Source organism: Trichomycterus rosablanca, chromosome 12, assembly GCF_030014385.1.
Source record: "Trichomycterus rosablanca isolate fTriRos1 chromosome 12, fTriRos1.hap1, whole genome shotgun sequence".
Taxonomy (NCBI): domain Eukaryota; kingdom Metazoa; phylum Chordata; class Actinopteri; order Siluriformes; family Trichomycteridae; genus Trichomycterus; species Trichomycterus rosablanca.
This window is the reverse complement of record NC_085999.1, coordinates 23878092-23893578: the sequence shown is the minus strand read 5'-3', so window position 1 is coordinate 23893578 and position 15487 is coordinate 23878092. Positions and strand designations below refer to the sequence as shown.

Genomic DNA, 15487 nt, shown 5'->3' with positions numbered 1-15487 from the left:
AACAAAATATCCAAATATTATCCAAATAATTAAATCTGCCTCACAGACCACAGTCTTTTTTACACAAAGACTATTTCAAGGTTCTTAACTTCTATTAGCTTATATATATATATATATATATATATATATATATATATATATACAGTGCGGGAAATAAGTATTTGATCTCCTGCTGATTTTGTAAGTTTACCCCCTTACAAAGACTTGAACAGTCTATAATTTTTATGGAAGGTTTATTTTAACAGAGAGAGACAGAATATCAACAAAAAATCCAGAAAAAAAACATTTAATAAAAGTTAGAAATTAATTTGTATTTAATTACGGGAAATAAGTATTTGATCCCCTACCAACCAGCAAGAATTCTGACCCCCACAGACCGGTTATGTGCCCATGAGGCACACAAATTAGTCCTGTCCCTGTATAAAAGACTCCTGTCACAGAATCAGTTTCTTCTGTTCAAATCTCTCGACCACCATGGGCAAGACCAAAGAGCTATCAAAGGACGTCAGGGACAAGATTGTAGACCTGCACAAGGCTGGAATGGGCTACAAGACCATCAGCAAGAAGCTTGGTGAGAAAGAGACCATTGTTGGTGCGATAATTCGAAAATGGAAGAAATACAAGATCACAGTCGATCGCCCTCGCTCTGGAGCTCCATGCAAGATCTCACCTCGTGGGGTAAGAATGATTCTGAGAAAGGTGAGGTCAGTCCAGAATTACACAGGAGGAGCTTGTCAATGATCTCAAGGGAGCTGGGAGCAGAGAAATGCTGGATATGACCCCAAGAACACCATCCCCACCGGGCATTTCTTTGCCTCCAAACACGGCGAGTGGAGTTGATGCCAAAGAGCTCAATTTTAGTCTCATCTGACCATATCACATTCTCCCAAGCTTTCTCTGAATCATTCAGGTGTTCATTGGCAAACTTCAGACGGGCCTGTACATGAGCCTTCTTGAGCAAAGGGACTTTGCGGTCACTGCAGGATCTCAATCCATTACGGCGAAGTGTGTTACTAATGGTTTTCTTGGTGACTGTGCTCCCAGCTCCCTTGAGATCATTGACAAGCTCCTCCCGTGTAATTCTGGACTACCTCACCTTTCTCAGAATCATTCTTACCCCACCAGGTGAGATCTTGCATGGAGCTCCAGAGTGAGGGTGATTGACTGTGATCTTGTATTTCTTCCATTTTCGAATTATCGCACCAACAGTGGTCTCTTTCTCACCAAGCTTCTTGCTGATGGTCTTGTAGCCCATTCCAGCCTTGTGCAGGTCTACAATCTTGTCCCTGACGTCCTTTGATAGCTCTTTGGTCTTGCCCATGGTGGTCGAGAGATTTGAACGGAAGAAACTGATTCTGTGACAGGAGTCTTTTATACAGGGACAGGACTAATTTGTGTGCCTCATGGGCACATATCCGGTCTGTGGGGGTCAGAATTCTTGCTGGTTGGTAGGGGATCAAATACTTATTTCCCTTAATTAAATACAAATTAATTTATAACTTTTATTTAATGTTTTTTTTCTGGATTTTTTGTTGATATTCTGTCTCTCTCTGTTAAAATAAACCTTCCATAAAAATTATAGACTGTTCAAGTCTTTGTAAGGGGGATCAAATACTTATTTCCCCCACTGTATATATATATATGTTTATGCATTTTCTCCCCTTTTTCTCCCTTTTAGCGCGTCCAATTGCCCGACTGCGTCATGCTTCCTCTCCACCAATGCTGATCCCTGCTCTGATTGAGGAGAACGAAGCTAACCCACGCCCCCTTATGACACGTGGGCAGCATGCCGTATGCATTTTATCACCTACACTTTGACGAGTGCAGTGCAGCTCAGCGTTGTGTACAGAGAGACACACCCTGAGAGCACTCTTTTCTCATCTCTGTGCAGGCGCCATCAATCAGCCAGCAGAGGTCGTCATGGGAGAGAAACCCCATCCGGCTTAGTCCCCCCCAAATCTGAACAACAGGCCAATCGTTGACCATGTGGCCGCTCAGCCTTAGCCGGTACCATGTATTCGAGATCCCAGCTCTGGTTCCAGCGTGTGTTTTTACCGCTGCATCACCTGAGCGGCCTTAACTTCCTATTAGTTAAATGGGATTGTGATACTGAAGAACCTTGATGATGATAAATGTTCCCGAGTAGAAATCTTCACTAGTGCATGTGTAACATCAATGTTTTGAGTTGGGAGAAAGAAGATGGAAAGCGTTTTAGATTTGTTTTGTGTGGTAGCAACACCCAGAGTTCAAATAGCTTTAGTAGTTTTTTAAAACCTGCTTAATAGTGGGTTAACTTTAATTTCATTTCTAAAATACTTTGAGATCCATTTCAAAAATAGTAACAGGCTGCAAATGGCCCGCAGACCATAGTTTGAACATTCCTGGTCTAGAATGTACAGATAAAAGAAACATGAATTAAGCAAATGTAGCTGGACACATCAGACACATCAACTTTTAGTATTATTAAACACAAAAATAATCATGGACATTTAAACAAAACAAAAACATAGCATAAAGCTACAATAACTCAAAAGCATATAATATAAAAATAATCATTAATATAATATATAATATAATATAATAAATTACAATATAATATAATACAATATTAAAATACAGTATAATAAATTATAATATAATATAGTATAATATAATATAATATAATATAATATAATATAATATAATATAATATAATAATATAATTAATATAATTAATATAATATAATATAACATAATAAAATATAATATAATATAATACAATATAATACAATATAATTAATATAATATAATATAATATAATATAATATAATATAATATAATAATATAATATAATTAATAGAATACAGTAGAATAGAGTAGAATAGAATAGAATAGAATAGAATAGAATAGAATAGAATATAAAGGCCTGCATTGCCTCTTCTGACCTGAATCCCTACAATAACTTATGGAGGAGTTTAAAATTGTATTGAAAGTTTACAATATGGCCAGAAGTTTTTGGACAACTCTTCTAATTATTCATTATTACCAGGATCAATTTAATAGATTAATAAAATAAATAATAACATAATAAACACAATTAAATAAAACACACTGGGTGGCACAGTGGCTCTGTGGGTAGCACTGTTGCCTCACAGCAAGAAGATCCTGGGTTGGAATCCCAGGCGGAGCGATCGTGCCTGTGTGGGTTTCCTAAAGACATGCAGTCAAGCCATTTGGACATACTAAATTGCATTATATGTGAATGTGTGGGTAAATGTGTGTGTGTTTGCCCTGTGACAGCCCCCTTTCATGCTGTTCTTCAATGGTCAGGACTCTCCCAGGACCACTACAGAGCAGGTATTATTTAGGTGGTGGATGATTCTCAGCACTTCAGTGACATTGACATGGTGGTAGTGTGTTAGTGTGTGTTGTGCTGGTATGAGTGGATAAGACACAGCAATAGACTGAGACTGAGAATAGTCCACCAACCAAAAACATCCAGCCAACAGCGCCCCGTAGGCAGCGTCCTGTGACCACTGATAAAGATCTCAAAGATGACCTACTCAAACAGCAGCAATAGATGAGCGATCATCTCTGACTTTACATCTACAAGTTGGACCAGTGAGTGGGCATGGTATTTAAAAACTCCAGCAGCGCTGCTGTGTCTGATCCACTCATACCAGCACAACACACTCTAACACACCACCACAATGTCAGTGTCACTGTAGTGCTGAGAATCATCCACCACCTAAATAACACCTACTCGGTAGTGGTCCTGACCATTGAAGAACAGCATGAAAGGGAGCTAACAAAGCATGCAGAGAAACAGATGAACTACAGTCAGTAATTGTAGAACTACAAAGTGCTTCTATACGGTAAATGGAGCTGATAACATGGACAGTGAGTGTAGAAACAAGGAGGTGGCTTTAATGTTATGGCTGATCAGTGTATGTCAAAAACACATATTTTTTTATTTCAGTCCAGCTGAATGAATGTTTATCTAAGCTAAAATTTAGTATCGACATTTTCGTTGGGGAGAGCCAAGTCCTAATAAGTTCTATAATGACTAATTAATGAACAACAGGGTTTAATTAGTTTTGGAATGAAAGTTAAACTGTGTCATTAGTTTATCCAGAGCATCTATTACAACCAGAATCATGATCAGACCACATTTAATGAGCATTTAATGTAGTAAAACAGATAATTACAGAAGCTTTTTCAACTGTATTCGTGAATGTTTAATTTTTATAGTTTGTTCATCATATCAGGCCACATAAACACAGCACTCTGTTACTGATGCCTGTTTTACTATAATAAGGATGTTTCTGAGATCTGCTGTAGCTTTTATTGAACGGATTGAAGCATGCTGAGTAAAGCACACAGTATGTGGTACAATAATTACTGCATTTGTGTGGATGCTTTGCAAGACTGTTCAACCAAACACTGTGGTTGTGATACAAATTTTGGTTTTACATTTTCAGTATTTAGCAGACGCTCTTATCCAGATCGACTTACAGAAGCGCTTCCATAGTAAACATTTCGTTTCTCAAGTTTTAGTAAACAACAGTCAAAGAACACAAATCTGCTGAAACCTGTTAGAACCAAAGTGTTTTTTTTTTGTTTTGTTTTTTGGAAATGGAATTTTTTTTTTAGTAAATCAGTACAAGTCAGCTTAAGTGATTAGTAAAAAGGTGGGTTTTTAATCGTTTTTTAAAGACAGCAAGAGACTCAGATGTTCGGACAGACAGAGGAAGTTCATTCCACCACTTGGGTGCTAGAACAGAGAAGAGCCTTGATGCTTGTCTTCCTTTAGTCCTGGGTGGAGGCTCAAGTCGAGCGAGACTAGTGGCTCGGAGGTTGCGTGGTACAGAGCGGGGTTTGATTAGACCACGAAGGTAGCTTGGGACTGGTCCATTTTTGGCTTTGTAGGCGCGCATCAGTGTTTTAAACTGAATGTGTGCAGCTACAGGAAGCCAGTGAAGAGAACGCAGCAGTGGGGTGATGTGGCAGTGTTTGGGCTGGTTAAAAACCAGACGGGCAGCTGCATTTTGAATGAGCTGCAAGGGTTTAATAGTGGACATGGGAGCTCCTGCCAGGAGGGAGTTGCAGTAGTCCAATCGTGAGATTACAAGTGATTGGACCAGAATCTGGGTAGCTTCCCCTGGAGAGAAATGGTTGAATCTTCCTGATGTTGTACAGGAGGAACCGGCACGATCTTGTCATTTTGGCTATATAAGGAGAGAAGATCAGCTGGTTATCCAGGACAACACCAAGGCTTCTTACCTTATCAGATGGTCTGATCTGGGAGTCATCCAGAGAAATGACTAGGTCCTGGGTTGGAGACTGATCTCCGGGAATGAGCAACATCTCTGTCTTGCTGGGATTAAGTTTTAGATGATGAGCTGACATCCATTGTGAGATATCTCGCAGACATGCTGAGATGCGAGCTGAGACTTGCATGTCTGAAGGAGGAAATGACAGAACTAGCTGAGTGTCATCTGCATAGGAGTGGTAGGAGAAGCCATGAGAGGCTATGACCTTACCCAGAGAGCGGGTGTAGATAGAGAAAAGAAGTGGGCCAAGTACAGAGCCCTGAGGAACACCGGTTGAGAGAGTGCATGGGGGAGTTATGGATCCCCTCCATGACACTTGGTAGGAGCGCCCTTCGAGGTAGGAGGTCATCCATTGCCATGATGAACCTGTTACTCCAAGGTTGGAGAGAGTGGACAGGAGAATGCTGTGATTCACTGTGTCGAAGGCTGCAGAGGTAACCAACTATCTGCCTTTCTCACTCAGAATGACCTCCACGATCCGTACCAGTCGGGCTTCAAGGCAGCGCATTCTACGGAAACAGCACTTGTAGCTGTTACTGAGAAGCTTCATGCAGCCAAAGCAGCCAAACTGTCATCGGTTCAAGTATTTTGGATAGAAAAGAGAGGAGTGAGACAGGTCTGTAGTTGTTAATGTCTGTAGTGTCTAGTGTAGGTTTCTTAAGAAGGGGAATGACCTGAGCCTTCTTAAAAGCAGTAGGGACAACACCTGATGTCAGGGAGTTGTTGATGATGGGTGTGATGAAGGGGATTAGGTCCTGTGAGATGTCTTTGAGGATGGTGGATGGTATAGGGTCGAGTGTGCATGTAGTGGGATTGCTGGATGAGAGGAGCTGTGTAACCTCATCCATGGTGAGTGGGGTAAAGCTGGTGAGTGTGTTGGTGGGTTGAGGGTCAGTTGAAAGTGGGTCAGTCGGAGAGAAGGATTGGTTGATTTTGTCAATCTTGTCCTGAAAGAATGTTGCAAAGTCAGTAGCAGTGAGAGAAGCAGATGGGGAGCAGGGGGAGGGTTCAGAAGAGAGGAAAAGATAGCATGAAGCTTACGTGGGTCAGCAGCAGATTGTTCAAGCTTGGCTTTGTAAAAAGATGTTTTTGCAGCAGTCACGCCAGATGAGAACCTGGACAGCAGATTGTGGTAGGAGTGGAGATCAACGCCGAGCTTAGATTTCCTCCACTTTCTCTCAGCTGCCCTTAATTCTCTTCTGTTGCTGCGCAATGCATCTGAAAGCCAAGCAGCAGGGTGAAAAGGTTTTCCTCGTTTGAGGGTAAGAGGACAGAGCTGATCGAGGGATGTTGAAAGAGAAGAGAGTAGAGTATTAGTTGCGGAGTTGAGTGGAAGGGTAGCAAGCATGTCAGGGTTAGATAGTGAAGTTAGGATGTTGGAGATCAGCAGGGAGGAAGATAAAGAGTGAAGATTGGGGCGTGTTTTAAGGGTGTAAGTGTGGTTGGAGGTAGAGAGAGTTGGGAGATAGAGAGAGAAGGACACAAAGTGATGGTCGGAGAGGTGAAGTGGGGTGACGGTGAGGTCCAGAACAGAAGCTGGACGGCTGAAGACCAGGTCCAGAAGATTGCCTCCTTTGTGTGTCGGAGGGCTGTGGTTAAAGAGGAGGTCGAAAGATGAAAGAAGAGGAAGAAGACAGGAGGACTGAAGTGTAGGGAGATTAAAGTCACCAAAAAGAGTCAGAGGAGTTCCATCTGAAGGGAAGAAACTCAGAAGAACATCCAGCTCTTCTATGAAGTCTCCCAATGAGCCTGGTGGTCTGTAGATGACAATGATATGAAGAGTAATTGGAAAAGTAACAGTAATAGCATGAAATTCAAAGGATGGTTTTCAATCAATTGCCATAAAAAAGTCATTCCTTGCCATTAACAATGAACTTAATCACAAAAACCTCATTTTTACTGCATTTCAGCCCTGTCTCAAAATTACCTGCTAACAACATATTAGTGATCTCATTAGCTCAGGAAAAAGTGTTAACAAGGACAGACTGGTTGCTTTGGGGGAAGGGGGGGGTGCTTGAAATCATTGACTGCATCCGAAATCGCATACTTCCATACTGTACAGTACACAAGAGCAGTACGTAAGAGCAGGTAGTGTGTCCGAATACGTAGTAATCATTAAACAGTACTCGAAAAGTACCCACTGTACCTACTGAATGGGCAGCCATTTTTGAGTATGCAAACACAGCACACTTGCAGTCCACTAATCTATCCCATAATTCAACTGGAGCTGCAAAATAAAATAAAAAATGTTATGCTTGTGTACAGCCCTAAATAACATTATTTTCTCCCAATTTTCTCCCCTAATCTAGTCGTGTCCAATAACCCTGATTGCTCTTCCACTGATTCAACCCTCCACCGCTGACTGAGTACGCTTTTCAACTGACACACGCCCCCTCCGACACATGCTCAGTACAGACTGCATTTTTCACCTGCACGAGTCAAGTTCATATATACTGATCAGCATTGTGCACGGAGAGCCACACCCTGATCAGCATTATTCCTCAGCCCTGTGCAGGCGCCATCAATCATCCAGCAGGGGTTGTAATTGCACCAGTTATGAGGACCCATGATCGACTTGCCTCTAACCCTATGAACAACAGCCAATTGTTGTTCATGCAGCCGCCCAGCCCAGCCAGATGGCAGAGCTGAGATTCGATACGATGTATTCGAAAACCCAGCTCTGGTGTGCTAGCGTATTTTACCGCTGCGCCACCTGAGCGGCCTAATTTTGTCTGATTTTTAAATTGTTATCACTGAGGCGATGTGATGTCATGCATCACGTGACATTGGTAAGATGGCGTACGTAGTACGTCTGAAGTTGCGTGCATACTGCACACTTGCGTACTGAAAGAGCGTACTGCCTTACCGACCGTGAACTGCCCCCAATTTAGTACGTACTGTTTAAGTATGTGATTTAGGACTGAGCCATTGTCTTCTTCTGTTAACCATGGTAACCTCCAAGAAAACACGTGCAGTCATCATTGCACCTAAATCAACAATTTATTGGATTATTAAGAAATTCAAGGAGGAAGGTTCAATTGCTGTGAAGATGGCTTCAGGGCACCCAAGAAAGTCCAGCAAGTGCCAGGACCGTCTCCAAAAGAGGAATCAGCTTTGGGATAAGGTCACCACCAGCGCAAAGCTTGCTCAAGAATGGCAGCAGGCATGTGTGAGTGCATCTACACCAACAGTGAGGCAAAGGCTTTTGGAGGACTGCCGGGTGTCAAAAAGGTCAGCAAATCAGCCAAAAAACTTACCACTGTTGCCCTTGCCCTTGGCTTGCTCAACAGGGATTTTTGGTATGTTGGTCCTGGGTTATGTAAAGTTGCTTTGACTTGTCTCAAAACTTTTGGCCATGACTGTACCTAACAAGGTTTACATGATTTACCTGGCAGAGAAGGGTTCAAAGTGATGCTTGCTTTACTATCTCATGATTATATTTGTGCTCTGAACATAGAAGCCCAGACCTGGTTAATGTTTTGAGTAAAGAGACATTTAGCAATGATTCTGTTTTGTGTATAATATGGGCAGGCACTGTAAACACTGAATATACACCGATCAGCCATAACATTAAAACCACCTCCTGGTTTCTACACTCACTGTCCATTTTATCAGCTCCACTTACCATATAGAAGCACTTTGTAGTTCTACAATTACTGACTGTGGTTCATCTGTTTCTCTACATGCTTTCTAACCTGCTTTCACCCTGTTCTTCAATGGTCAGGACCCCCACAGGACCACCACAGAGCTGGTATTATTTAGGTGGTGGATCATTCTCAGCAGTGCAGTGACACTGACATGGTGGGGGTGTGTTAGTGTGTGTTGTGCTGGTATGAGTGGATCAGACACAGCAGCACTGCTGTAGTTTTTAAATACCGTGTCCACTCACTGTCCACTCTATTAGACACTCCTACCTAGTTGTAGATGTAAAGTCAGAGACGATTGCTCATTTATTGCGGCTGTTTGAGTTGGTCATCTTCTAGACCTTCATCAGTGGTCAAAAGGGGGCTGCCTATGGGGCGCTGTTGGCTGGTTATTCTTGGTTGGTGAACTATTCTCAGTCCAGTTGTGACAGTGAGGTGTTTAAAAACTCCATCAGCACTGCTCTGTCTGATCCACTCATACCAGCACAACAGACACTAACACACCACCACCATGTCATTGTCACCTGCAGGGCTGTGAATGATCCACCACCTAAATAATACCTACTCTGTGGTGGTCCTCTGGGGGTCCTGACCATTGAAGAACAGGGTGAAAGCAGGCTAAAATGGTATGTAGAGAAATAGATGGACTACAGTCAGTAATTGTAGAACTACAGAGTGCTTCTATATGGTAAGTGGAGCTGATAAAATCGACAGTGAGTGTAGAAACAAGGAGGTGGTTTTAATGTTATGCCTGACCGGTGTATAGATTTACATTACATTTACATTTTCAGCATTTAGCAGACGCTTTTATCCAAAGCGACTTACACAATGAGCTGAACACAATGAGCAATTGAGGGTTAAGGGCCTTGCTCAGGGACCCAACAGTGGCAACTTGGTGGTGGCAGGGCTTGAACCAGCAACCTTCTGTTTACTAGTCCAGTACCTTAACCACTGAGCTATCACTGCCCTATAGATACCTATAGATACCTATAGATACCTGACTATAAGCTAGTTGGAATTCCTGTTCTAAAACCATGAGCATCTGTCAAGTCTTTTTATAGCATTGTGTTGAATCTGCACCCATTCTTTTAAAAGAGGGTTTGTCAGGTCAGGCAATGATATTCGATTAGACTAGACTAGACATGAACCTCACTTGATGTCTTTGCTGGAGTTGAGGTCAGGATTTTGTGCAAGCCTTTGTTGTTCCTTCACATCAAACCGCCAAAACCATAAATTTATGGACCTCACTACTGAGGCGTAGTCCATACTGAAACAGGAAAGATCTTTTCTACAGACGGTTGCCACAAAATTGGAAGTATGTATTATATATGTCATTTTATACACTTGCTATCAATGGATATAGCTACAAAACCAAAGCTCAGAAATGAAAAGAAGTGTCCAGATACTTTTTTACAAATGTAGCCTTAAAATTTTTTTCTAAATCTTTAAGCTACAGTTAGAAGATAATAATTGCACACTTATCAGCACAAGAAAAGTTTAACTGTCAAAACATTGATACTGCTCTTCAGTGAGATCACTCTACTGCTCTTCATTCTAAATGCCAGCAGGCAGCAGGGCTGGAACGGCTTGAGGTTAAGGTGGTGTGACACTGATGGTGTTCAGCAGTTTTTTTTCCCTTCAGTTGGCTCGTTCCGACAACACATGCTGCATGTGTTTTTGTGCCCAAGACAGCCTAATTAGAGTGTGTCTGCACTTCAGCCACTCCAGGAGGAAAAACCAGAAAAGAGCTGCAGATAGCTCTACAGTAATTACAGGCTAGTGGCCGACATATTGCCCTCACACCCAACGCCCTCTGCTTCTTGTGGTAAATAAGGTTTTCATTCAATGACACTTATGAGGAGTAATTAACCTCATATAAGAACATGTTGTTAATATGGCAAGAAAACCGTTACCATGTTAAGTACCACAAAACTGATACTGAAATGCTATATGGTAAAACAACAAAAAATAAAAATTGTAAATAGAAACATTTTTTTTATAGCACATAGTAATTAAAAAGGTTTATTGGTTCACAAGAGTAGTCACAAACAAACAGGGTCAGGACCAGGTAGGCAGGCCAAAATCCAAAGCAGACAAAACCAAAACAGTAGTGATGGGACGTTCTGTGCCGAGGCTTTGGAGCGTGTGTCAAGAAGTTCAGGAAGTCTTTTATGAAGCACGTATCGAGGCATGTGTCATTAAGGGCGAGTGACGTCACTGATGACGTCTGAAGCCTCGCTGGTTCAAGAAGTGGTTCGAGATTTGGCGTAATTTATGAACATATATGAAGTGCAATGGATCCCCGCAAAATGCGTGTGTTATAATAAAATGAATAATAATTAAAAAAAAATGAAGTCACCATCACCTTAGTATTCATAAGCACACTGCAACATAACATAAACATCTCATGTTCTTATTATTTATTGTATTTATTTAAACATAGGATGTATTTAAACATTGACTGAAATCAAACGGACAAGTTTTTTTTTTACATTAATAGACCTCTATTACTATACACATCAAAAACTGTTTGAATAAATGAGTAAACCACACAAAATCTAATTAAGGTGTTTTTATTTCTATTCTTGGCAGTGATTATTCCTATGCTGACACTGCAAGACAGCCAAGACGCCATCACAAATAGTTGAAATGACAGTAAAGTTTTTGACCAGCAGGGGGGTTTGTGTGCACATGAAGCCTCGAGAAATGAACCTTTTTCTGGATGGAAAGCTTCAAGGCTTCATAAGGCTTCATATGGGCATCACTACAAAACAGAAAACCAATCGATAAACCGTTCTTCTTCTTCTTCTGGCGTATGTCCTTAGAACTTAAGCTCCGTTGTTGCTAGCCAGTCTAGTGTTTTGTCATCCAGACCCATTAACCCACGAGCGCCATTTGGTGGCCGGAATTTGGGGCAGCTGGTCATCACATGTTCCACTGTCTGTAATGGGTCCCCACATTCACAGTGGGCACTGTCTGCAAGACCCCACTTCTGAATTGCTGCTCCAAAGCGTCCCACCCCTGTCCTCAGGCGATTAAGGGTTGTCCACTCCTTACGGGTGAGGTGCTGGCCAGGAACATCTGTTGGATCTTTAATATAGTGATGAAGTGTGAAGATGGCCCTGCTGCCATCCACTGGTCCCTCCATCTTGCCTTCACCCAGGAAGCCTTGAAGATGTCAACTGGTGTTGTGAGGAGCAGTTCCTGGGCATGTGTGGCAAAGGGGCGTCGGGACTTGAGGCGCATGTGCTGTGGTGTCTCTGTGACAATCTTGTGGAGGAGGTGTGATTCACTCATCTGTGCCTTCCGAGCGAGGGCCAATGTGGCCGCTTCTTGTCTGACCTCTGCCGGGGCAATTCCAGCGAGGACAGGCAGTTGATAGGTTGGGGTGGCTCATAGGCATCCAGAGACGGAACCCTTTTTCACCCATGCATTCTGCGGTAAAATACATTAACACACCAGAGCTGAGATTTCGAAAAACACATTGTTTCGAATCTCGGCTATGCAATTCGGCTTGGCTGATCCACATATGAACTTGTCTCGTGCAGTCGGTACTCCACAAGTGTCGGAGGGGGCGTGTGTCACTTGCAGCACTCCTCAGTCAGCAGTGGAGGGTAGTATCGGTACAGAGGAAGCGTAATGCAATCAGGGTAATTGGATACGACTAGATTAGCGAGATAATTGGGGGGAAAATTGCAAAAAAAAAAAAAATCCTTCATAATAATATACAAAATCTTCTTGGCTGTCTGTGTGCACTGCTGAAGGACTACTATGAAAGTTATCACTTTTCATGTTCATTAGCTTTTTAAGGATTTCTGGAGGAGGTGCAATGATGTGTTTAAAATGTTTTCTATAACAGCTGCTCTCCTTTAAATTAGTTTGTGAATTGCTCTTGAAAAACATGCCGCATCACAATTAATAATTTTTCGCCTTAGGGTTTCACAAAGCCCTGAGACTTATTGCAGATGCCAAACACTTATTACTTTACTTTGTTCTTTGCAGGAACTTCTACTACATCACCATGCTACGTGATCCAGTGTCACGCTACCTGAGCGAGTGGAAGCACGTGCAGCGTGGTGCCACCTGGAAGACGTCACTGCACATGTGCGACGGACGTGCACCGACACCGGCCGAGCTGCCCACGTGCTACACCGGTGACGACTGGTCAGGCGTGACCCTTGCCGAGTTCATGGCATGCCCCCACAATCTAGCCAACAACCGGCAGGTGCGCATGCTGGCCGACCTAAGCCTGGTCGGTTGCTACAACCTGTCATCTATGGGTGAGCAGGAGCGTGGAGCCATTCTGCTCGCTAGTGCCATGACCAACCTGAAGAACATGGCCTTTTATGGCCTGACCGAGTTCCAACGCAAGACGCAGTACCTGTTTGAGCGCACGTTTCGCCTACGCTTCATTTCCGCATTTACACAGCTTAACACCACACGTGCTGCCAGCGTGGAGTTGCACCAGGACGTGCGCCACCAAATTGAGAAACTTAACTTCATGGATGTTCAGCTTTATGAGTTTGCCAAGGAGTTATTCTTACAGCGTGTGCAGTTTGCACACCAACAAGAAAGGATGGAGCGACGCGAGGAGCGCCGCACACAACGTGAGCAGAAGGTCCTTCAGAGTAAAAAGCAATCTGAAGAAAACCAACCACAGGTGGCCACCACTGAGGACTATGCCAGTCAGGTTGCCCGCTGGTGATACATCTTTTTAAAAATGCTTACTCCCAGCACTGAGGTTGTTTTGGTTGCTACATTTTCACCTTCCATTCGTTTCTCTTTAAATTAAGATAATTTAATTTTTGTAAACACCTTTTGCCTGAGGACTGGAAACATTTACACAGTCAGTATTTGGAATGCACATTCAGTAGCTCTAATGGACTTAGACACTTTGTGGATATTGCTAGCCAGACTAGCTTGCAAGAAACTGGGAGATCAAGCAAACTTAATTGTTCTGAAACAAGTATCAGACAAAAACACAGATCTGAAAATGTGGAGATAAAATTGTTCATGCACACAATCTGTAATCTTAAACTACACTGATCAGCCATAACATTAAAACCTCCACTGTCCATTTAATCAGCTCCAATTACCATATAGAAGCATTTTGTAGTTCTACAATTACTGACTGTAGTCCATCTGTTTCTCTACATACTTTTTTAGCCTGCTTTCACCCTGTTCTTCAATCGTCAGGACCCCAACAGGACCACCACAGAGCAGGTATTATTTAGGTGGTGGATCATTCTCAGCCCTGCAGTGACAATGACATGGTGGTGGTGTGTTAGTGTGTGTTGTGCTGGTATGAGTGGATCAGACACAGCAGCGCTGCTGGAGTTTTTAAATACCGTGTCCACTCACTGTCCACTCTCACCTAGTTGGACCACCTTGTAGATGTAAAGCCAGAGGCGATCGCTCATCTATTGCTGCTGTTTGAGTTGGTCATCTTCTAGACCTTCATCAGTGGTCACAGGACGCTGCCCACGGGGTGCTGTTGGCTGGATATTTTTGGTTGGTGGACTATTCTCAGTCCAGCAGTGACAGTGAGGTGTTTAAAAACTCCATCAGCATCACTGTGTCTTATCCACTCATACCAGCACAACACACACTAACACACCACCACCATGTCAGTGTCCTTGCAGTGCTGAGAATGACCCACCACCCAAATAAGATCTACTCTGTAGTGGTCCTGACCATTGAAGAACAGCATGACTGCAGATGGACTGCAGTCAGTAATTGTAGAACTACAAAGTGCTCCTATATGGTAAGTGGAGCTGATAAAATGAACAGTGAGTGCAGAAACAAGGAGGTGGTTTTAATGTTATGGTTGATCAGTGTATGTTCTTTTAAAAAATGAATTGCCCATTTGTGTTTCATTGAATCAGAATGCAGCATCATTCACCTCTTTTGTAATCTCTGTAGCTTAATGAAATTGTTTTTGCATTTGTCCTGAGATGAAGTGTGCTCTGCCCAACATGTAATTAATAATTTATTGTACAAACAGATACAGCTCTGCATTTGTGATTTTCTTTTATATTCTTCAACCCTGTAATCACAAAACTAATGGAATTATGCTCAGGATTTCTCAGAGGATCAAGCCATAGGGTGTCTGCATGATGGCTACGTTCACACTGCAGGCATAAAGGTTATGTAAGTAACTAACTAACCCTCCGTTACTTACATAATCTTTATGCCTGCAGTGTGCACTTTGACTTATTAGAGGACCGTCAGCTGGTTCTTTTAGACTGGTGCCATGTTTTAATGCTTAATTTATTGTCTGTGTCACCTTCTGGCCATGACCATTATTGTTACACATAGTGATCCTTATTGGAGATTGTATACCAAAATTATTACTATGGTCTGTGTTGCATAGTATGATCTAAGTCAGAAAATGTTTGGACAGTATGGGAAATGCAAATAAAAAAATGCAGTGTTTCTAACATTCACTTTTATTTCTTTGCAAACAGTCGGGATGCAGTATATTTTATGTTTTGTCTGGTCAACTTTATTTCATTTGTTAATATACATCCA

At 42.3% G+C, this 15487-nt stretch overlaps 1 protein-coding gene across 1 annotated transcript in view; it reads left to right on the top strand.

Moving 5' to 3' along the window:
- The window catches only part of hs6st3b (heparan sulfate 6-O-sulfotransferase 3b), an 88006-nt gene extending 74345 nt beyond the window's left edge, over positions 1-13661 (top strand). Inside the window, exon 2 of the mRNA XM_063006350.1 lies at positions 12959-13661. Coding sequence (XP_062862420.1) covers positions 12959-13661 — 703 coding nt within the window. The remainder of the gene's footprint in view (positions 1-12958) is intronic.
- The last annotated feature ends 1826 nt before the right edge of the window (positions 13662-15487 follow it).